General features: G+C 38.9%; 1 protein-coding gene across 3 annotated transcripts in view; it reads right to left on the bottom strand.

Annotated features, from left to right (window-relative positions):
* LOC103466867 (plexin-A1-like) overlaps positions 1–24,607 on the bottom strand; it is a 331,178-nt gene that overhangs the window by 101,752 nt on the left and 204,819 nt on the right. For all 3 annotated transcript variants that reach the window (XM_008412750.2, XM_008412753.2, XM_017305775.1), the window contains exon 10: positions 1,974–2,174. In XM_008412750.2, the coding sequence (XP_008410972.1) occupies positions 1,974–2,174 (201 nt within the window). The remainder of the gene's footprint in view (positions 1–1,973; positions 2,175–24,607) is intronic.

Genomic DNA, 24,607 nt, shown 5'->3' with positions numbered 1-24,607 from the left:
TTCAAATGAACTCTGATCAGCTGCCTTGACCCTGCTGAGGAGAGGCCATCCCACACTACATGGAGCATGTATGGTCAGGATGAAGTGCAGAATCTTCTAATTTTATAACTCTGCAAATAAATTACATTTTGGCCTCATTTGTCCAAAGCGCCTTCTTCTACATGCTTACTGCATCTTCCTGGTCGCCAAGTTTCTTAAATAAACCTTTGAGGTCTTTGCAGAAGAAATGCATTGATACTGAGATTAGATTAAACAGCTCTAATAACTAACTATTTAAATTTGAATGGCAGTGGTGGGCACACTTCTGCTAGTCCACTAATGTGCTAACAGTCAGAATCAGAATGCCTTTATTGTCTTTGTATAGAAGCACAATGAAAATGACAAGATTAGTTAAGATGAGAAATAAAACATGTCTCACACTGTCCAAGCAGACACAATGTGGGTTGCAAAAAATCTTCCCCAGGTAATAAGGTGGCTCATTTTTGGCTGAGTTAGCAAAAACGCAAAAGTGCTAAGCTTTACCAGTCCATATTTTTTAGCAGCAGCTGCTATCAGTGAACTTTAGTAAATTGTTAATGATTGAACGATGACTTTTAAAGGGCTAAATTACGTGACTGTTTGGTAAACTTTCAGTTGTACAAAGTTTAACATCTGTGTTGACATTGTGGTTATTGACTGTGTGACGTTTTGTTGATGTTTATTCTGTAAACGCGTAAACTTTGCGATACTCAACAGCTACTAAACTAAAACAGCAGTTCTAGGTCTTTTAAAGAATCACTTTCCGAAGTGTAACCATTCAGTAAGGTGTGTACTTACAAATTTGACACACTAGAAGGCAAAGCAACAAGTTTCAACATGGTTGAATTTAGCACACTAGCATTAGCGTTCGCTATATACCATATTGGTACAGCACTTTACTCATTTTTATGCTTTACTTAGCGGTGCCCACCACTATCCGAAGCCAACTGGTTACGCTTTTACTGTCACAGTAAAGGAGATTGAATACCCAGGCATGCAAAACGTTTCAGATTTTAAATTCTGAAAACTTTGGAACCAATGTATCATTATAATTTTAGAGTCATGCTCTACTTTGTGTTTATCTATCACATAAAATCACAATGGAAACTTTTTCACAGCACTGTACACTTTTTTTCTTAGAAGGCGTTTGATTAATGCCTGAGAAGGACTCCAGAACTAACAAAAAGCCTGTGTCTTACTTTGCCTAAGGAATAGAAATGTCATTCAAAGTAATGAGAGTAAAGGCCAGAATTCCTTTAGAACCATGCTATTTAAATATTCAGCTTGATGAACAGCACTTACTGTTTTTACAGCTCATTCAATATTTGAAAGGCTTCAGAGCAGACATGTCATTAAAGGACAAATCTGCCAAAAAAACTGGTAATAACAACCCTAAAAGTCAAACCTAAAAGCACAATCACTTCCGTGAAGCAATTACAGGAAGGCGAGTGACTAAATATGCATGATTTACTTCTCTGAAGCACAAAAGAACTGCAGGAGCTATCATTATGATCTGGAAATCAACTTCAATGATATGCCCATGAACTATTTTTGAGTCACCGTCCAACATCAGAGGCAGAAAGAATTCAAGGATCACAGCGCCCGGTGCTCGATCTTTTCTTTTGTAGAGTTCAGAAGCGCCGGGAGGTCGCAAATCAGCAACGTGAACCTGTGGTAATGCAGAAGTCAGCTAAATGAGGTGCAGCAGCTTTCAGGTGTGGGACAAGCTGATGGAAAGGAGGTTGGCGACGCTGCCAAAGCCACACATCGCTTCCTCCCCCAACACTTTCTGCTGCCCGGTTCCTCACTGGACTGGTCGCGTGCTACGTTAGCTCAGAACTGGAATTGGTCAAACGCCTCACGACTTCACCGACTTCTATAACGTGACAGCAACACAAAATACACAAAAACTCATGACTTCCTGGAAGGTGTGTGAGTTTTCACGCTGATCTTACCGTGGTCTTCTGACACTGGATGCTGGAGCTGTTGAACCTCAGCGCCGGGACGTTGTGCGTGCTGCCCTGGATGTGAAAGATGCACTCGTAGTTTTGCTGTCCGGACTGAGGCTGGGGCAGGTTCTGAGCCAGCAGGGTGATCGGCCTCATTACCCCAGCTGGAATGTAGATCTGAGTGGAGGGCAGGATCTGAGGGCAGTCCTGGTGGAAGAATACAAAGAGAGGAAACATAAATAAACAACAAACATTAACTTCAACTTTCCATCACCATTCATTCAAATTCAATGTTTTAAATCAACTATGTACAACACAATGTAAAACACTGTGATTACCACTCCCAACCCCACTGAGGGACAAGGGTGTAAAGAAAATGGATGGATGGATGGATATGTCACAATATAATGTGAAACATTGTATCGTGCACTATGGTGTATTACAATGGTACAATGGAATACAATACAATACAATACATAATGCAACACGACATAATACAGTATGAGCCTACAAGATATAACATGAAACAATAAACTATAATACTATATGATATAATGTGAGGTGGCGCGGCATGAATGAAGCAGAAAAATTAATTTGCAGCTGAATAAAGAAGGAATATTATTTTTAATCAACTGCAATGAGCCACAATCCAGTTTTGGGTTTGACCAGCACCTGGTGGTCAAACCCAAAAAAGATGTCAGTTCAGGAATTACATTTTATTGAGATGATCACACAAAATGAAATCATTGAAATGACAATGTAACTTCTGCAGAGCTCTTCCCCTTCAGCAAGAGGCTCCACCAAGAAGATAAGACAGCTCTGCTGGGAAGGCAGCAGTAGATGATTAAAGAAGCTGGAACTAACCACTGGAGCTAACCTTTGTCTTTCGTATGAAGGGATTGCATTTTGCGATACAAACTCATTAGAAAAATAAAAACATGCGGCTCATGTCTGTGAATCATTACTTAACCTGAATGCTAGAAAACAATATATCATCATCTCTTCAATCCATAGAAAAAACATGCAGATTTATAAGTGACTAAAAATGCCTTTGGCAACGCAATTTGGATAAATTCCCTCGTGTCCATTATGATGAATCTGTTTTCTTTTCCCTTCCCAACAGTGTCCTACCACACTGCACGCTAATCCAGCGCCACTCCAGCTTCCTTTGTTCTCATCAACCAGCCTAAAACCCTTTCTTACAAATGATCATCTCTCAGGAGGATCTGCTCATTTTTTTTATTAAACACTGAATATTGAATATAGCTGTGACTGGTTAAAAAAAGAAAAAAAAAAAAGAGTGCAAGCCAATTTGGAAAGAGAGCCCCGTTGCCATATTAATGAGGCTTTTATGGATATTAGGCATGTTTGGCTTAAAGAAACCCACCACAGCATATTCTTATTCCTTCTGTGCTCACCAAACCAGCAGCCCGAGGCAGCATCTCCCACCATACTGTACTGTAACACTGTTTGATGGATTAAAGTGAGATAACAGAGTTCAGCACTTTAAACAGCCACCTTCTTGATGCTTTTCAACCAAGAGCAAATTGGCCAAGACAGCATATTTTATTATGTTAACAGAGGCAAGGAAATTGAGCTTTTTTGCTTTAGGTAAAATAAAAGACAATAAAGGGGGAAAAACTGGTGTTTTTTAGAGTGCTTCACCAAATAAGATTCAACTCAGTCAAGATTAAAGAAGCTTCTTTGGGTCGCAGGTCAAAACTGTTACATCTTCACATATCATACCAGGATACAAGATTTAAACTGTTTTACTTTCTCTGAAATCTAAATATGTAAAAAAAAAAAAAATCATAAACGAGTAGTTTCTACCCTTCAGATTAACTTCAACAGTGATACAAGGATGTTGTAAATCATTGATAGGATGTATGAATATTAAAAAGCAAATGCAACAACTAATCCCACTTCAAACACCATCAAGCACACTGTAATTGTCCTATKGTGATAGCAAACATTTGTATCAAAGAGAAATCACTGACAGCAGAATGCTATGTAAGCAACAGGGAAGCAGAGCTGAGCCATATCAAGAGTTTTATTAATACAATCATAGAAAAATATGAGTGTAAAAGAAAAGGAAAATGTTGAGAGGATGGCATACCAACAGCCAAAAAGCTATTTTACTCTTTTCCAAAAGTCTTCATACTATGAGACAACTAAATGAGAAACTGCAACAATATTCCAATGACCTGTTGATGTATATTATTATTAATATTATAGGGATAATAATGTAAAAAAAAATATGTCTGTTTAATATCACAAACACTTAATTTGAGAGATCCAGGACAGACGGACGGACGGACGGATCCAGTAAGGTGTTATCTCCCGTATTTAAGGGGTTTTAATATTTTTCATTTTAAAATGGTAATTCTAGAAAAAACTAAACAGTAATTGTCACGATCCAGTGTGTGAGTGTGGTTTTTTTTGGGTGAGTGTGAGTTTTCCTATTATAGAGGATCTCTGATGCATAGCCTTTTGCTGACCTGCTGTTAGACAGCACACCTGTCGGTAACCGCCTCATCAACATCACTGGGGATTTAAGTGATGGAGTCGTTTGAACTCCATAAATTTCTCACTCTGTTTTTTTTTGTGTGTGTAGTTTCAGGAAGTGAAGATCTGACAGCACTATCCCTGACCCCTCACCACCTCCTCATTATCTGACCATCATTTCAGTGATGGCAGGTTAAGACTGTGGGAGGGTTAAGACTCTGCACGATGACAACTCTTCGCCAAACAGTTAGCGTCACCAGTACCATTTAGCTCCTCGAATCTTCCTATGTTTTTTTTACAGAGTTTTTCTTGTACTCTTGGTTTAGATATTTATGTTCAATTACCTTAGCAACAGTTTACCCCATGTTCTTCTTGCTAACAAGTTAAAAATGGACTTTTCCTCTCTGGACTTCTTTGACAAACCTGCTGTAGAAAAATCCAAGATGTTTCTAATACAGTGGTTCTTAACCTGGGTTCGATCGAACCCCAGGGGTTCGTTGAGTCGGTCTCAGGGGTTCGGCGGAGCCTCTGCCGCGGAGGTAAAGACACACTTGTGTAAAGTCGTGATGACGCCCCGCTTTGCCATCACTTGCTGCAGAGGATCACGTTACATTGCTTAACCAATCAGAGCTGCGGAGGAGCCCTGATTGAAGGAGCTCCACTCCCAGCATGGATTTGAACTTGTGTCTTTAATTACTTCAGAAAAGCTCACAGTTTTTACCAAATTCTGTAGCTTTCGGTGTACTTCTAAATCTGCTCCTTAGGCGCATCTTTTCGGGGTTGGTACTGCCTCTAGTGGCGTGAGGGTGGTAACACAACTAAGTACATTACTAAATCAGAATACCGCAAAGTCTTTATTATTTATTAGTTTTTCATTCTCTTAAGAATGTAGAGCTAATTAAATGATCTAAACAAAATCTTAAAGTGGTTCCAGTTTCTCTCGATGGCCAACCTGTTGAAACTGTGGCAAATATTAAATACCTTGGGTCGTTCCTGGACAGTCAGCTCAACTTTGCTGAAAACACTGATTATATTTTGAAGAACTGTTCTCAGAGACTCTACCTTTTAAGAAGACTTGGTGATCTTGGGGTGACCCAACTAGACTCTAGTTGGGTCACCCCTATGTCTTGAATTTGGGGGAAAAAATTATCACTACAGAAGGGTTCAGTGAATGCGCATATGAAACTGGTGGGTTTGGTACCTCAAAAAAGGTTAAGAACCACTGTTCTAGGAACATATCCTCAACAGTAACAGTTGCATTTTTTCTCTGAACAATTATTTTCTATAAAATTGTGAATGTTCTGTGAATACATACATGGTAAATTACCTCAAAACATCACAGTAACACTAAAACCACACTTGTTAGCATGGTAACCATTAAAACAGGTTTTTTATCTGTGTGATCAGTGCTATCGTTTCGTAACTAAAAACTTGTGAAGTAAAATAACTTTGTTAACTCCTCTACATAATTGCTGATATTTTTTTTCTCACAAAGAAAGAGGAAAGAAAACTGATAAGAGACAGAATCAATGCCAGGAAGCTCAGTGAAGCAGACTGTTAGTCAGTGAGGCTGACAGTCAAAATTTTAAGCAGTCACAGATGCTGTCAGAATGCTCACGAGCCGATTCTAATCTTAGAAAAATAACAAAAAAAGATGAGCTAAAGGAAATAAAAGACAAACTAAAGACTAAAGGAATAAAAGGAAGGTAAAAAACACAACAGACTCCCTGAAGGCATCAGTTGGGATGGAAGAAAAATGTACTGAGGAGAATGGATAAATCCCACAATAATGGAGAACCGTTGCATGTTTTTACAAAATAAATGAATATGGAGGCAGAATATTGGAGGTATTGTTTGGATGACTGCTCCCTCTGTTTTTGGACGCTGTGCACCTCGACGCGTTTTTAGATGGTTGTTATGATGCGTAACCGTGGCAACCAGGTGTTGTTTTCACAACAGGGCGCAGCTAATTAGCATCTATCTCAAAAGCTAAAGTTCAAATCCTGTCTTCCATCGATCTTAATGAACTGCCTGGCTTTCCAACCAAACAGACAGAAACAGATTTAAAGAGGAGAAGCAAACGCAAATGATGGGGATCAGCAGTGCTTGCCAATAACTGATGGTCAGGACATGTTACCGGTCCTGGTCATGTCCTGGAAATGTTATCTATGTTGCTAGCATAGATAACATGCTAGCAGCATTGATGTTATGCTTTATTATCTATGCTGCTGGCTTTAGTTAAAGGCTTCTTCAGATTAATGGCAAAACTGACAACCTTTCCTTCACACATCAACATCCACAACGTCTTTTTAAATATACTTGGATGATACGACTTAGATCTTTTAATTTCTCTTTTGCATACATAAATCACTTTTTAAATGAATTGGAATCACCATGAGTCACATACTTTACTGCTGAACTGACCTGAACCTTCAGAGACACATAAAGACAGTTACAAAGTCAGCCTTATATCACATGAAAAACGTTTAAATAACTTACATCAATCCAAGATATAGAGATCCATGCATTTGTCTTTAGTCACATTGATTACTCTAACAGTGTCTTTAAAAAAATCAATAAGATGGGCAAAAGAAAAAAGCTTGTTATTAGTTTTTAGAGTTGGAGGTATCTAATAGTTTTGAGTTTTGCTAAAACTAAACATCCGACTTTGAAACCGACAGCAAAAACTGACCACCAGATCAATTTATGGGCTCTGCACAAAAAATATAGATTCATCTGAATCACGGTGCCATTCCTTTGAAGAACATGATTGCACTCAAACACATCCCTCACATTGGGCTTACATATATTGCACAAAAGACACCACTGCACAAACCCCTGAAAGAGAAAGAGAGGGCAGCACACAAAGGAGGCAGGGAGCGAACAAAAGATTCAGCAGCAGAGGATTGTGGGAGCTGTTTCATTAGGAGTGGTGACAGGTGTCAGAGCTGAGTCTGCATCAGATAGCGGAGCGGCTCAACACAATGAGACACAACAATCTCCTTTACCTGGGGGAATCCTCTAATGCCTCTTTTCACTCTCCACTCCTTTCCTCCTTTCTCTCTTCCTGCAGTTCACAATTGATCTTTTCTACATTCTGTGTAGAATCCCTGTTTTTACCCCTACTTTAACCTTCTGTTTGATCCTTTCTACTGGAATAATGGTAGATGCATTCCCCTTTCTTTTTCCTTCTCTCCGGGACGTTCTTTAGATCCATACCTGGAATTCTGCCACTCGTTGCGCCTGGATACCGATCTGTACAACTGCAGATCAGCTAGAAAAAATGCCTTGTTAAAATCTGAAATTATATCATTGGGATTCAGAGATCAATGTAGATGAGATTTTGTTGACAGAACAGTTATTAGTCATGTGCACCACAAACCTGGAAATTATTGAAAATGTGATAGAGGTGGGAATTTATTGTATTGTTTACATTGAAAAATTTCTTACAATAATATTGATTTATCCTTCAGCCGTAGCCACACAGTTATCTGAAAAAGAAGTAATCAGGAGGCTGAATATAAATAAACAGCACACGTCTTACCTGCAGATACAATACATAACATGGATTATATTGGAAGCACATTATCGCCATCTAGCGATAGAGGTGGACAGAATAAGAGTGGACCATAATGTAGCTCCGGTATAAATAAATAAGCTGGATAGTGAAGGAAGTTATGCTATGAAGTTTAGCAGGAATCCAGTAAACTGCAACTTTACAGGAAGCGATTCCAAAGAAATATTTGCCAGCGATAGAATGTCTTAAACATTCCTCTTTCTCTGACTTCAATTGCTCAATATGCGGAAGTGTGGCCAACACAGACTTAATGGCTTTGTTCATTTCCTACGCTGCCATTGCCAAACTACAATCTTAGACAGTCTCCAATTTTAAAACAGTGCAGAAAATTGATTGTTCACAGCTTCTCCTGATCGCTGATTGGCTCAGTTGAAATTCTACCAGAGAAATTGAGCTCAATGAAAGAAATCCCAGACGAAACACTGAAGGAAGACGAGAATCAAGTGGAATTGTAAAACAAAGGAAAGAGTCAGGCTAAGTCAACTTCACAAAATCTGCTAAAATTTGTGAAAAAATGTGAGAAGAGACATGGATACATTTGTGAGGCACTCTAGAAACGGCTCTAGAAAACACTAAGTTCTTGAAATCCTTGCACTTGATTATTCAAGTGAGGATTGCCTTTATCTATAAAGATATTTATTTATCTATAAAAAGCTGTTTTATGGACACATGTAGAGACAAAAAATGTTGCAACTCGCCTGCAACAAATAAAGAAAAAATACACATAATACACGCACAAACTGAACATCTCACACTGAAAGACACACACACACTCTGACACCAATCCGGAGCTAAATCTTGCCCTCTGGCTTTGAGCTGTAAACTAGTGCTGGGGCCTGTGGAGTGTTTTACAGTAGCCTTGGGGCCAAACACACAGATGCTGTGATCAAAGGAGAGGAAGGTAAGCCTTCAGAAAGAAATTAGTCTGAGCCTCTCTTCCGAACTGCTGCTGTTAAATCTCCAATTGGGTTTCTAGCAGTTTCTACCACTGTCTGCCTGGGTAGTCACTGCACTATGCTACGTTATTATAGGTTCAGAAAAGATTTGACTTCCTAAAATCTATTGATATTGAAGCAATTGACTTGGAAAACTACAAGGGACAAATACGAGTCTTTGTCAAATCCGGAATTGATGTTAGCAGACATTGGGATGAATTTGAACTACTATTATTACGCTTTTATCACAAACCTCAATTTATTTTTGTTGACAAACCAGAAAAGAAAACATTTTTAAAATTTTGTTGTATAGAAATTAACTTGATTTTTAATTTACCACAATTTTTGTTCAGAAAAAAAATAATACATCTGCAAACTATTAAATTTAAAAGAGTTCAATTCTGACACATTGTTTTAATAGTGACAGCTGTCAGGGTAAAAGTGTTCAAAAGTCTGAGCACTTTTACCATGGTGCATGTTCCAAATTGGAGAAACAACTAGAAAATCAACATGAGGATAAGGTTTTGATTTATGTACAACTTTATGGGTTCTAGTAGAAGTAGTGAGCGTGAAACAACTGTTAGCGAATATGTTGGAAGAGTAGGTCTGTCACAATACATTTTGCTGGACGATAAATTGTCCCAGAAGTTATTGTGATAAATGATAGTATTGTTTTGACACCATTGTCAAGTCACATAATGCTAATAGGATAATAATGGAAATACACACTCTCAAAGATCAATATACTTTAATTTCTAACAAACTTTTAACTCTGGAACTTTGAGACATTTCAAATATCCAAAATAAACAAATCTCTTGAAACAACAATTAAAATGGACATGGAAGTATTTGGAAACAAAATTATCCTTCAAAAAAGTATTGAGTTTAAACGAATGCACCAGACAGARGACTTTTGTCATCCAGCCTTTGGTAGAAAGTGACAGAAATGAGAAAAACAACCATGCAAATGGAAATGATCAAACTCGCTTTAATTTATTATGCGATTAATTTATTTATTGCTTATTCTGACAGTGTTTGAATGAATGAGCTTTTTGTTGTTGACTTATGCTAATCAAAAAATTTTCTTCTGCATCAATTTGAAATTTGGACCGTTGCATTCTGAGTTGCAAAGGTGCAATAAAAAAAATAACTTAGTTTGTGGAAATCCAAAAAAACACTCAATAATTAAATCTTCTGCCACACAGAGAAGATGGAAGAATTTAGCAGAGACAATGCAAACAGGCTTCATGTTGCATAGCGAGGATTGGCTTAGCTTTTAAACTGAGAAAGTGATTGCTAGAAAAACAACACGTTTTATTGTGTTGGCCTTGTCAGCAAACCTGATTCGATGACAGCCCGTTGCATGTGTGCGTTTGTGTTCCACAAAGAAAAACTGAGTGCCTTTTAAACGCATAGCGAGTGGATCAATCACAATTGTCGTGTTATTTGTTGCTGTGATGGCCTTGCTACAATCCACGGTGCAAAGCAGACATCAATGCTGTAGACTTTGCATTGTGTGGGTTGGCTTTCAGAGTTTTCAGCGACTTTTGAGTAAAAAAAGACAAACAGCTTCACTGGTTAGGTAGAACAAGGAATTTAGGTGGTTTGGGAAACATACACTAGACCATAAAATACACACATCAATGTGAAAACGGCAAGTTGAAGTGTAAAATAAATAAGACAATGATACAATATTTCAAAACATTTTTTCTACCTTTAGTGTGACATGTTTTCTGTATAATTCAACTGAAAACGTTTTTGAAGAAACTTTTAAATTACAGTTTAACATTAACTTTGCTTGGGTTTACACCTAACAGCTTGTATAAATATAACATATATAAATATAACATATATATATATATATATATATAATTTCTTTTTTTTTCTTATTCTTTAGCTCAAACTAGAGTTTGCACGGTAAACAAATGTTCAGTAAGGCCTGCGATTGGCATCTTGAATGATTAGAAGTTAACAACAACACGGTAAGTTACATAAATGTCCAACAAGCCCTGTTCTAAATGTGATGACTTCCCGTAGTCTCCATGTTTCCGGGATAATGAGCAGGGTAGCAGGATAAAATTCTTCTCCAAAGAAAACATCTTTGATTTGGTTCATCTCCTACCACTTATGGGATGCTGAAAGTTAACCTGAACTTTGGGACATCATTTCTAAAGCTGTATTTGGCATGAAAACACATCTACACATCAGTAAAAGAACACCATGGGAACAGTGAAACATGCTGACATCCTGTCCAGCAGTCACTTTTCTTTACATGGAACTGTGTTTTGGCTCAAAGTGGTTGAAATTTGTGAGTGATCCCAAATACCATCCAGTTTGACCCAAAACCTTCAGGTGCCTAGAAAGCTGAAGATGGACTTTTACAAATGATATATGCTTTACTATAAGAACTCTTTTATTTTCAAATGATGTCAAAATAATTCTGAGGAAAAATCCTTCGAGGTCTCCAGGAGAGGTGAACTGTTGCAAGGCAAGGTCAAGGTTTGGGATTCTGATAGACCACCTACCAAATAAAGGCTGCATTAACACCAACAAATCTGCCAGTTCAGCAGTTAAAACTGTACATGAGTTTTGGTGAATTCAAGGTAGAAATTTAAAAATGACTAATCAGAGTCTCATTTTGTATATATGAGAAAACTCTGACACGTCCCCGATTTTTATTTTTGTTTGCCTGCTTTTTTTTCCTTCTTCTTCTTGCTTTTCATCATGATGAAAACACTACACTGACAGCGATGTCACACATGAGGCGAGTTCCCCGATTGGCTGCTGGCTGTCACCGACGAGGCCACCTCACTGAGGCACAGACAACCTCAGAGTATGATGGATGAGGAGGTCCGTGTGTGTTTGTCTGTGTGTATTATGGGGGCGTCAACGCGGTGTGGATGGTCCCAACGGATTAAAGTCACAGACCAATGGAGCATTTCAGAAAGAAGGGGGCAAGACCCCATTGACTGGTTTTCTTCTCCACACACACAGAAGAGACGCTGATATGATGACCAAACATCTCAGCAGAAGAGAGAGAGTAATCCATTCAGGAATGTCTCAGTTGGAGACGCTAATACAGTTATACCCTTAAGAGAATAAATTTAACAGGAGGTACACACTCTCACATGCCAGATGTACAGCGGATCATGCAGTAAATCCCGGCAGGTCTCACCACTCAATGTACGGGGAGACAATTTATGMAACGGTACACACAAAGGTTCTTACCAGCAGATTTTTTTCTTTTTCAACTATTTTTTACCTGATCAAGCAAAACAAAAAAATCTAATTTAAGAATAATGTCACTAAGACACAACTTGGCTAGAACCGAAGCCTTAGCTAGACAGACTTGATAATTGAGCCTTCTCCATTATCATTGGATTTGACTTAAGCTAAGCCCCTTGAGTCTATGTCAGGTCTCAGAAATGTATTTCTTTGTGTTTGTGACTTGAGTTCAACTTGATTCTGAGACTCAAGTCCAGATCCAGTGACTGGTGCTTTCCTAGTTTATGAAAACCGCAAAAAGATACTGCTTTTAGTGAGATATCTACTAGATGGACAGCGTAGGTCTTTATCAAAAGAGTCCATTAGAATAGTCGTGTCCTGAATTTTATCTCTGATGGATAAGTGTGATTGTGTAGCTATCTGTTGGGATGCTATCAGGTCTGGATGGTCAAAGAGGAGGATGCCGACGATAAGCATCAGCTACCCGATCAATAGCTGCCTCTAAAATACCTGTTTGTGTGTGTGTGTGTGTGTGTGTGTGTGCGTGTGTGTGTGTGTGTGTGTGTGTGTGTGTGCGTGCGTGCGTGCGTGCATGTCTAGGTGAAGTTTTGTGCTCTTTTTCTTTGGCCTGCAGGTTCAAAATTTGATGAATTTTGTTTTATAGCATTGGAGAATGACAAAGTGTTCATTGCCACATGGGGACTATCCATAAGGAGTCCTACAATCTATTTTAAATCACGACCCAGGGAATAACTAGAGACTTCTGTGACCCAGCTTGGAGTCAGGCAACCTTTTCAAGGTCAGTGTAAAAGCCAGTGAGGAATGCTTAAACTTTCACTCAAGGGCATGAGGTTGTAACTTTCACCTTCTTAATCAGTTCTGAATCTGGTTTGATAAAGCTTAAAAATCACCAGACAAAGAAAACTCATACGTACTATACTACCTTGCAATAAAATTTAATAGGGTCCCAAAAAACACTCCTTTACAAAGCTTGTTTCATCTTTGTTTTTTGACTCATCCCCTGTGCTTCAGTTCAACAAGAAAACTTTTCAACTGAGTTCCTAGTCGGAGTCTCAGGTGGAAGGAGGGCAGGCACCCCATCGCAGCAGAATGGGGACTCTTCTGTTCAATAAAAGGCACTTTGAACTGCGCTGGAAGCCTTTTGGAGTGTCCACCCACTCTTACAGCCCTTTTCTGTGGGGAATATGGAGATAGTTGAAGCGGTAAAGATAAAGGCTTTATGCCATTATATACTGGAGATGCATGAATAAAAACAACAGACTGACTTCGTTACAGCTTAATCTGAAGAATTTTTAAAATTCACTCTTTAAAAAATTGCAAAGCTGAATGCATAATTTTCATAGAACTTAACTGGGGAAACATATTACCTCTTCCTCATGTGTGAAAAACAAGTAAAATTTCAAAGGCAAATGTGTTAGAAATGGCAGTAAATATAAAGAGATAGTAGATTATTGGGTGCCTACCGAATTTAGAGTGTGGCTTACTGGAGTTAAAATCTTGCCATTCTTCATGTCAAAATGTCACACAATTAACAATGTCAGTTAACCTGGAAAAAATATTGCTTTTAAAAGACAAGAGTCTTCAAATTCTGAGAGTAAAGATACATATCCTCAGCCTCAGTCCTTGCTGTACCTCCCTTATGATCATGGAGGCTTGAAGTGCCCAAATTTTCACTTGTATTACTATGATGTGCAGTTGAGTTCCACGATGTCATGTCACATTGGACTGACATGGAGACTCAGGATTTAAAACTGACTCTCCCTTCATATTTATATTCAAATTCAATAATAAAGCTTCTGAAACATACTAAGAACCCATTTCTTAAAAATATAGAAATATGGAGAGATATAAAATACATTTTAAATAAGCCAAATTGTGTCCGTTTGTATGGGGTAACCAATTTTTTGTACCTGGTGGAACTGATCCAACGTTTAAAGCATGGAAAGACAAAGGACTCCAAATCTTTATGTACCAGACTCAGGCATACTAATGAGCTTTCAGGATCTACAACATAAATTCCACCTAGATAAGAAATACTTCTTTAAATATCTTCAACTCAGAAACTTCATAAGAACGAGCCAAAATAATAAGCTGTTTGTATTTTATTTTGGCCTAAACATAATGTCTAAGTAACACTACTACTGCTGTCATACTTTGCAGAATGTTCAAGCTGTTTGTCTAAACTGCTAAAATTTCAATAAAGATATTTTGGGAAAAAAGATACATATCCTCTCATCTTCATATTTTGGTTTTGTATAGAGATACACCAAGAAAAAAAAATTGGGGTTTGGAATTGTCCATTTTTTGGCTGTTCTGGCCCTATAATCCAATCAGTGAATTACCATAGCTAGATGCTACAATGTTGTGTTGACCATATTTTTTGGTTTCTTACCAAATGAAAAACACTGCAGGGAGCTAGCTTTATATTAGTGACATAAATGACATCAAAGCTAAACTGATTACAGCAAAATTGCACTTTTAGAGCTGAAAGCTCTTCTGTCATTTTTCATGCTGTTTGAAATCTCAGGTGTTAAACTGAGAATCACATTTCTTTAAGATTTAAGGAATACTGCAGCTTTTCAGAAGCTAGCCATGCTAATTATGCTAACTGATAATGTAAGATGCTAAACCTAATCCATTTGTTATTGTTTTAATATCGTAGCAAAACCATATTTTGTTCCCTCTCACACAGGTGTGATGTCACCTATGCTCACTTTAAATAATGACCACTCAGCACAGAGAACACAAAAATATTCTTATAATTTCTTAAAGACAAATTTTATCAACTCACCACAATGGCCGTCCTGCCGCAAAGGTACACATGGACACAATCTTTAAATGTGGGCTTACCTTAATGCACCAGGCTATGTGCAACATGGCAGGATTTTCCAACTGATAAACCATCAAGCAGAATATACAACCTTATTGTTTATAAGTAGCAACGTAAGTAAGTCAAAATCTTGTTTGGGTGGATTTGGCTGGATAGTAAGGAGCTAAAACCCTTCCAGTTATATTTAGCTTTATTCCACTTGTGAATTAAAGACCTCAACACAACCACAGGGAAGAAATTAGACAAGAAGGGAAGACATTCTAGTTAAATGTTCCCCTTCACAACGCTCACCTGTTTAATGGTCATTTAATTTACCCAATGAGACAGTGAGCAACAACAAAAGTCTTAAAACCAATTTTCCACATATTACTTGTGTACATTAGGAACAACAAAGGGGCTGGGGTGAGAATTATTAAGTCAGTGCAATGGGGGAAGGAGTTAAGGTCAGTAAACGCAATAAATATTGTCAAAGGTACGACTGAGTTCATAATTTATTCCCATATGTGTTTTATATGGTGGTTTGCAGATAAAACTTTTTCACATTTTCCTATACTTCAACTGTATTGCTGTCAAGACACTCATGTAAAAGAGATCTCTGATCTCAAGGTGCTTTATCTTGGTTAAATAAAGGTTGTAACAACAAATTTCAATGTATTTTACTGGGATTTTAAGAAATAGAAAGATTCATGCAACCAACTTTTTTCCGAGAACAGGAATCAAACCATGGACAATCTATAGCTTCTACACATGGTGTGTGCCTGGTCTAACAACAGAGCAAACCAGGGCGCCAGATTTACTTTTTTGTACAATACTATATTATTTTTCTAGGTTGTGCTGGTTTATGAAGTGAAATCCCAATGAAAAACATTGAACTTCACAGCAACATAAGGAAAGATTTATAGGGTATGGGAACCATGGTAAGGCAAAAACAAATAGTATGGATACCAATAAGAAACAAGGAAAAGATACCTAAAATCCAGGGCAACTTCATCACTAACATTGATTGTGTTTCATGTTCTGCAGACAAAAGCAAGTTCTGAAAACCGCAATGTAAATCTATACCATAATCAAATGCTGTTCAGAAGCCAGGCTTAAAGACAAGATTAAAGCCTGGGCAGATAACATTAGATAATGATATGGAATTATCGAGTAGATATTATGGAGACACAAGGCGCAGTTAGAGTCATGACACTCAAGTATCCTTTCATCTCGCGAATGGTTAAACATCTCTCGCATCCTCCTCCGCTCCTCCTTTCATCGACAAGTGCCGCCTTTTCTCTTGCTTCATGTTAATGATTTCCCCCCTTCCAACACAACTGTCCTCACTTCATCTTCTTCCAACTGGCCATCCTCTTCCGCCCCTACTTTTCCCTCCTTTACAAATTATTTTTAAACCTTTCTAGCCATTCATCTCCTGCTCTCATCCTGCATGTTTTTTCTAAAATCAGCAGACCTAATAGATCCAAGTTTCAATGACGAATACTCTCAAAATGTATTGAACTTATGTATTTCCCAGTCAGTTCTTGTCATGATGCAGCTGGTAATGCAACTAAAACTGGATCTTTTGTAGACCTTTATGGAGAGAGAAAACAGAAGAATAAGGCATCAAGTCATGTTCGTACAAACAAACAGCAGCATGAAGGCCAAGGAACAGAGAAGTTACTTCATGCAGGGTGAGGATAAGGGACACAGCGGACATGTGCAAGAAGGTGCCTGGGTCAGATGAGACCAAAACAGAACTGGGTCTGCATACAAAATAACTTGTGGCAAAATATAGGGGTGGACATTATATTACTCACCATTCTCACAGATAAAGGTGGTAGTGGATTTAGGGATGCGTTCACATCACCCCTGTTTAGACAGCTTTAATTGAAATCCAGTTTGCTTGCTTACAGTCTGGCTTGTTTGGGGAGATGTGAATGGAACTCTGTTGCAGAACGAAACAGCAAACTGTGTTTGATTACAAACTTAGGTCTCTGTTCAGTTGAAGTGAACTCTGATGTGGTTCAAGTGCATAAGTAAAGGCCAAGTGGACGGGAGATTTCTCCAAATGCCGGAAGTAGACTGTAGCACAGGGTATTTTGAGTAAATGCTAAATACATAAAGGCACAAGTCTAAGGATAGCACAAGAAATGGCTCGTAGTCTTTTGCTAAAGACAAAAGAGAAATTCTACAACTGCTAAAATCTAACACCACTTGATTTTTTTTCCATTTCATAAAAAAGGAAGGGGCTGCACAGTGGTGCAGTTGGTAGAGCTGTTGCCTTGCAGCAAGAAAGTTCTGGGTTTGATTCCCGGCCCCGGTCTTTCTGCATGGAGTTTGCATGTTCTCCCTGTGCATGTGTGGGTTTTCTCTGGGTACTCCGGTTTCCTCTCACAGTCTCACATGACTGTCAGGTTAATTGGCCTCTCCAAATTGCCCCTAGGTGTGAGTGTGTGTGTGCATGGTTGTTTGTCCTGTGTGTCTCTGTGTTGCCCTGCGACAGACTGGTGACCTGTCCAGGGTGACCCCCGTCTCCCGCCCGGAACGTTAGCTGGAGATGGGCACCAGCAACCCTCCTGACTTCACTAGGGACAAGGGTGTAAAGAAGATGGATGGATGGATGGATGGATGGATGGATGGATGGATGGATGGATGGATGGATGGATGGATGGATGGATGGATGGATGGATAAAAAAGGAAGTTGCACTCTGTTTTCTTCAGAGGTTTCATGTTGTTTACTTCAGTGGTTCTTGGTGCAGTGCCACTGCAGCTGAGGGGGGAAACAGGTTTTTCAAAGAGTTTGGTTTGTTTCACAAAGTACAGTGGGAAAGAGAACTGCACTAGTTGAAAATCAAACAAATGTTGGCCTCCAATTGAACTACCAGGCTATTAGGTATAAAAACACACAAACTCTTGCCTTTCTACGCATTTCTGCTTGTGCATTACATACACACAACATGGCCAAACATGAACAATTCAGTAAAATCAGATCCAATGGCTTCAAACTTCAACAGAGTCCACGCCTCCAGGAAGCAATGATTTCTCAAGAGATTTCTCAGCGCATAGAACAACGGCATGTTTTTTATCAGGCTAAACAGGAAACCTGTAAACAACTACAACAGACTTGAGACTGGGATAGTGGTTCATCAATACTCTCTAACAAGGTATTTTAAATAGTGCAAAGGAACAGGGTTGTTGTAATATAAACCCTGTGAACGTTATCAGAGAGGTCAAAGGTCACATGTGATGTACCCCAAGGTTCAATCCTAGGACCCCTTCTCTTCAATATTTATATGCTCCCACTGGCTAAGGTTGTAACAGGACATAGGATTAGCTACCACAATTATGCGGATGATACACAGCTCTACATCGAAATGTCACCAGGTGACTCTGAACCCATCCAATCACTGAATAGATGCTTAGAACAGATCAATGTGTGGATGTGCCAAAACCTTCTCCAGCTGAACAGAAACAAAACTGAAGTTATTATCTTTGGACCTAAAGAGGAGCGAACCAGAATCAATGCACAGCTTCAGTTATTACAACTGAAAACCAGCGATCAGGTCCGAAACCTGGGAGTAGTGATGGACTCTGACCTGAACCTTCAGAGCCACATTAAGACAGTCACAAAGTCGGCCTTCTATCACCTGAAGAACATCTCTAGGATTAGAGGACTTATGTCTCAGCGCGATCTAGAGAAACTCATCCATGCGTTTATCTTTAACCGCATTGATTACTGCAACAGCGTCTTCACAGGTCTGACTAACAAATCAATCAAACAGCTGCAGCTGATCCAGAATGCTKCTGCTCACGTTCTCACTAAAACCAGGAAGATAGARCACATAACACCAGTTTTAAAGTYCCTACACTGGCTCCCTGTAGCTCARAGAATAGACTWYAAAATACTGWTGTTAGTTTATAAATCACTGAACGGTTTAGCACCACAATACATTAAAGATCTGTTATTRCTGTACCAACCGTCTAGACCCCTCAGATCTTCTGGTTCTGGTCACCAACCAGAACCAGAACCAGTTCCCCAGAACCAGAACCAGACGAGGAGAAGCAGCATTCAGTTTCTATGCACCACAAATTTGGAACAAACTTCCAGAAAACTGTATAACAGCTGAAACACTGGGTGCCTTTAAATCTCAAATTAAAACCCACCTATTTAGAGTTGCTTATTGCTAAATTGCGGGTTTTTAATGTCTTAGGTTTGAGAATCCTTGTAAGATGCAAAAACTCTGACGTTTGAGAATCCTTGAATGATGCTTTTACCTTTTTAATCTTATTTTTATTTATTTTTTTAATCTCTTTAATGTTTTTATCTTTACTTTTTAATTTCTTTTTATTTCTCTTTCTCACTGCTTACGTTTTAATGATGTAAAGCCCGGAAAAAGTCCCAGTTAAACAACTTTTAACTAAAGTTCTATGGGGTTTAGAGTCCCAGTTGACGGCATTCAACTAAAAACCTAGAGGTTGGAGTCCTTGTCAAACGGTGTTTTTGACTAAAGTCCCAGAGGGTTAGAATCCCAGTTAAACAACGTTTAATTGAAGTCCTAAAGGGGTGCGGGTTTTAATGTTTTTATGTTTTTTTTTAAATCTCTTTCTCTTTCTCACTGTTTATTCAACGTCACATTCTGTTTTTATTTTAATTATGTAAAGCACTTTGAAATGCCTTGCGGCTGAAATGTGCTATACAAATAAAATTTGATTGATTGATTTGATATAATATTGTGATTTAAGCTAAAATGCACCACCACAGTCCTCCCATAACATGGATACTCGACCTTTTGCTTCTCATCTCCGCTGTCGCTCTCCATTAAACAGGGCAATGATCAGAGAGGCATCTTTAAGCTTTAATACACTATGAATAATTAAATTGTGTACAAGCATGCTTACACGCACACACACACACACACACACGCACACACAGTTGAGCCTATCAGTGGCAAGCAGCTTCCCCCAGCCAAAGACCCAGAGGGAGAAGGGGAAGCCTGATCTGTGCCAGTTCCAGCTTCAGAGCTTCCAAAGCCGGGGCCGCTCCGAGCTGCGCATCAACAGCCCGAGTACCGGCAATCTGAAACAATGAAGAGACAGCTGTAACTCTGACACCCATAGCTGAGAGACAAAAGGAGAGAGTGTCTGGCTCCAGCTAATTGACTTGTTGAGGGAATGAGGGAGCCATTTAACAAGAGGAAAGTGCTCAGTGGGCTGCGGATCAAACGGGGAAAATAAGATGAGCTGGAGAGATCCAAGGCTTTTCTTCTGGCATTACGTACGTGCATTTGCTTGTCTGTAAATACTGATCTGGTGGAACATCACGCTTACCTCCCTGACATACAGGTGTAGAAGGATTCCCATCATTTGACGTGATTTTTACCCGATAGACCAACACAAAGTAGTGAATAAATAAGTAAAAATCAGCCCTGTTTACTCTGATACCTCCAATTGAAGTTCAGTCCAACCAAACCCAATTCCAATGCCTCTTTGCCCGGCTTTCTAACTAAATACGCAGAAAGAAATTTAAAAAGAAGCGGCAACAGCAAAAGAGCTGGATCAGCAGTTCTCGCTAACAATCGATGGTTTCCTGCACGACACGTTAAAGTGGAATGTCATCTCTGCTGCCTGATATTGAGCTGTTAGCAGGTCATGACAGTCATTAGGCAACAGTCTCTTCAGATTCATTGCAAGTCTGAAAGCTACCGGAGATCTTCATTACCCACAACCTTCATTATCCACAACGCCTCTTCAAAGATACTTGATGATGAGTTACAGCAACATTTAATTTTGTTGGGATAAATAAAGAATTTTTGATTGGTACATCAGAGAAACAGTTCCTGTCAGATGTGAAGGAGATACACATCTCCTACACAGTCCAAGAAGCCAGGCTGATATGGTTTGGACATGTACAGAGGAGAGACAGAGAATACATCAGAAGAAGGATACTGAGGATGGACCCAGAGGAAGACCAAAGAGGAGATTTATGGATGAAGTGAAAGAGGACATAAAGGTAGTTGGTGTGAGACAAGAAGATGCGGAAGATAGGGTTACATGGAGACAGATGACTCCATGTATATATTTTATATACATGGAGTCAACCCCTTTAGGGGGTCTTCAAAAAGAAAATAATAAATAAAATAGTTTTGAATTGAATTAATTCTGCTCTACAAATCTGGCCTTTACGGAGGAGTGGTGAGAAGAAAATGATTTGAAGAAAGCTATAAGACATCATGTTTGCAGTTCATAAGTTGTGTAGCAAACACAAGAAAGTGGGACCAAAATTGAACTTTTTGAACCAAATGCAAAATTATGTGAATTAACACTTGAGTCATCTTTAACACACATTTTCACCACTCTGAAACGTGTGCTGATAACTGGAGTTAAACAGAGCAATCCTGGAAGAAAAGCCAAATTATTTTGCAAACCACTGAAAGTAGGGGTGATATGGACATGGACCTCTACAAACGTCACGTCATATGAGCAGGAAATCCTTTGGGTTGGGGGTCCAAGTCGTTCTCACACTCTCCGAATGCTTACCGTTTTTTTATTTATTTATTTTTTTTTTAGTGCCTTGGGTTTCTCTGCGTGTTCCATAGAGAAATGTTCCGGAGCGGTTCATGCTGTGTAACTGGGCGTATCACTTGCCGGCTGCCGTTAGGGAGTGTGACCAGCCTGTTAAGTTAGCAGAGACATGTTGAAGTAACATGCTGCTTCCAGTAGAACATTAATCAGTGCTATTAACTTCACCTGTCAGGGGTTTCAATGACGTGAGCTGATCATTTTGTGTGTTAGTGCGTTGCTGTCCTCCGCCACCGTGCAGCTTGACAACAACGTACGACCGTTTGATCGGCTCTGTCGTCAAGTTGATGCATTCTCTAATTAGTGGCGCGAAAGCTATTGCTGATCTGCGTATCTTTATTCATCCTGTGTACATCTGGAGTTTAAAGCAGCATGCTAATGGTAATTAATGAGGCAGGACTACAAAGCTGCTGGTGCACACCTCTGTGCAGCAGCAAGTATGTCAACCGTATTCCTTTAAGTGTAAGAAGGCCAGGCTGGAGGAAAGAGAGCAAAAATATTTTTTAAAATGGGAGGAAAAGAAGGAGAATGGCAAAGTCTGATCAGCATAGAAAGAAGGGAATGAAGCAAGGCAAAATGAGGAGAAAGACGGCAAGGAAGTCAGTTCACACTGCAGGCTGAGTCTTAGCGGGCGCGATGCGCTTTCACATTCTGAAAAGGTCAGCGCCTCGACGGTTAACTAAACTGTTTCGGAGCGGCTGATGCAGAACCGGCTCTGGGTCGTAATGAGCACTTTCTTTGACAGATTCGGATGACTTCACTCAGGCGTTGTCTTAATGAATACATCACACCGAGAGAAACATGCATCTCTGAGCTGCAATTTCTGCAAACATGATTAGGAAAAACGAACAGAAAACAATTTAATTTCACCAAAACGTTGTTTAAAAATCTGTATTTTTAATGTCACTGCTGCAGGACTGAAAAACAAGAGACTTTGGACTCTGTAAGGTGTGACGTGCCTTCAAAATCAAGAGCCACTTTTTGCAACAAGATGGAGGGGTAGGGACGGGCAATGTGAACTGAAAATCTTTTCAAAATATTTAGAAATATTATTCTGAAAACAATAAAAGTTACAATAAGAGCTAATAATAATTACTTATTTGTTTTGGAACTGTGTGGCTGTGACTGCATGACAACAATCATAGCCCCACAAACACAAACAATGCTGTAGAAAAACATTCCCATTCCCATTTCTTTAAGACACCAGTCATATAAAAAAACGTGTGATTTATGTCACTAAACTGCTCACAGTAACTGCATTTAATTATATTTTCAAATTAATTGATATGTAGTGATGCTCTGACTAAATAAACAGCAGAGAAAATACTTCCAACTATATCTTGACAGTATGGAGTTTAGTTTTTTTTGTGTGTTTTTTTTTATCCATTATTAATTGGAATTCATCCTGCCAACAATAAATGAATGCTTTTTTTTCATCATGATAAGCAATGTATTACCATAAATTATCCAATACATGCCCAAACCCACTGAGCTTATGTCTGAAATATTTTTGCACATGTATAGACAGAAATGTTTATTTTTTGCAAAATATTAAATCCCTTAAATTTGCATGGAAGGAGCAAGGTTCTGTGTCTTTACTCTGAAGTAAAAAAGAGAAAAATCATACAAAGTTTTTGTTTCGTGTTCTACTTTTACAATTTAGACCAAATTTTAACATATCCATGATAAAACAGAATACAAATAGCACTGTTTTAAAATGAATAATCTATAGTTTTGTGTTGACCAGGGACGCCGCTATGTACTTTCTGAGGTGAATGCAGACTTATTATTGGGGCATTTTCAAAGTAGCTAAAGCGCCTTCATTTGTGTATGAAACGCCTAATAAGTTATTGATCATATCATTTGCACATGCTATATGCTATAATTTTTCTGTGTGGCGCCCCATCGAGCATGGCGCCCATGCGCGTCACATACAATGCATACCCACTTTTTGTGCCACTGATCTTGACAAATTTTTGGCGAGGGGCTCGATGCAAAGTGATGAAATGACACTCATTTGAAGACAATAAGGTTCGCATTTTAGACGGTGATAGCCACTATGTGGAGCATAAAAACAAACCTGGAACAGAGGAGGTGGCCTCTGGTTTCATCTTTCTGTCAGTGATTTCAACATTCATGTTGACAGCCCCCAAGACCGAGGGGCTAAAAAGCTCTGTAATATATTTCCTCACTCTTAAGTTACAGTGACGTAGACAAGTTGGTGGATGATTTTCAGTGCAAACTTTCAGATATCATTGATTACATTGCCCCCACTAAAGTAAAGGTTGTGACTGGTAGGAAGAAATCTCCATGGAGAAATGCACAAACAGTTCAATCTGCAAGACAACTCTGCCGTAGGGCCGAACGGAAATGGTGTAAAGGTCAACTGCACGTTTATTATGACATCTACAAGGAAAGACTACGTAACTATCACACAACACTAAAACATGCMMGAGAGGCTTTCTTTGCAGATGTCATAAACAAAAACTTTAACAATGCTCGAGCTTTATTTGCTACTGTTGACAGGCTCACAAATCCTCCGATGACGTTGCCACCTGAACTTCAATCTAATGCCGCCTGCAACAAGTTTTCAAGTTTCTATTAAGAGAAAATTCAAAAGATCAGAGGATTAATCTGCATATCCACTCCAAAGCCAGTACCAATGCTGTGCCCAAACAAAACAAATGCAGGAAAAATGACCCAATTTCAACTACTAAATTATAAAACCCTAGAAGAAATTATAAGTCAATTAAGCTCCRGTTCCTGCTGTCTGGATGTCCTRCCCACACATTTCTTTAAGAAAGTCCTGCCTGTTGTTGCTAATGATCTGATCCAAATAGTAAAGTTATCGCTCTCTTCAGGTGTTTTCCCCCAGGTTTTGAAAACAGCCTACTGCAGAATTACAGGCCGATCTCCAACCTGCCATTCATCAGCAAAATTATTGAAAAAGCTGTTTTTAAACAATTAAATAACTTCCTAACAATAA

Source organism: Poecilia reticulata, linkage group LG7, assembly GCF_000633615.1.
Source record: "Poecilia reticulata strain Guanapo linkage group LG7, Guppy_female_1.0+MT, whole genome shotgun sequence".
In the NCBI taxonomy this organism is placed as follows: Eukaryota; Metazoa; Chordata; class Actinopteri; order Cyprinodontiformes; family Poeciliidae; genus Poecilia; species Poecilia reticulata.
The sequence above is the reverse complement of the archived record's forward strand: the minus strand, read 5'-3'. Positions and strand labels throughout refer to the sequence as shown.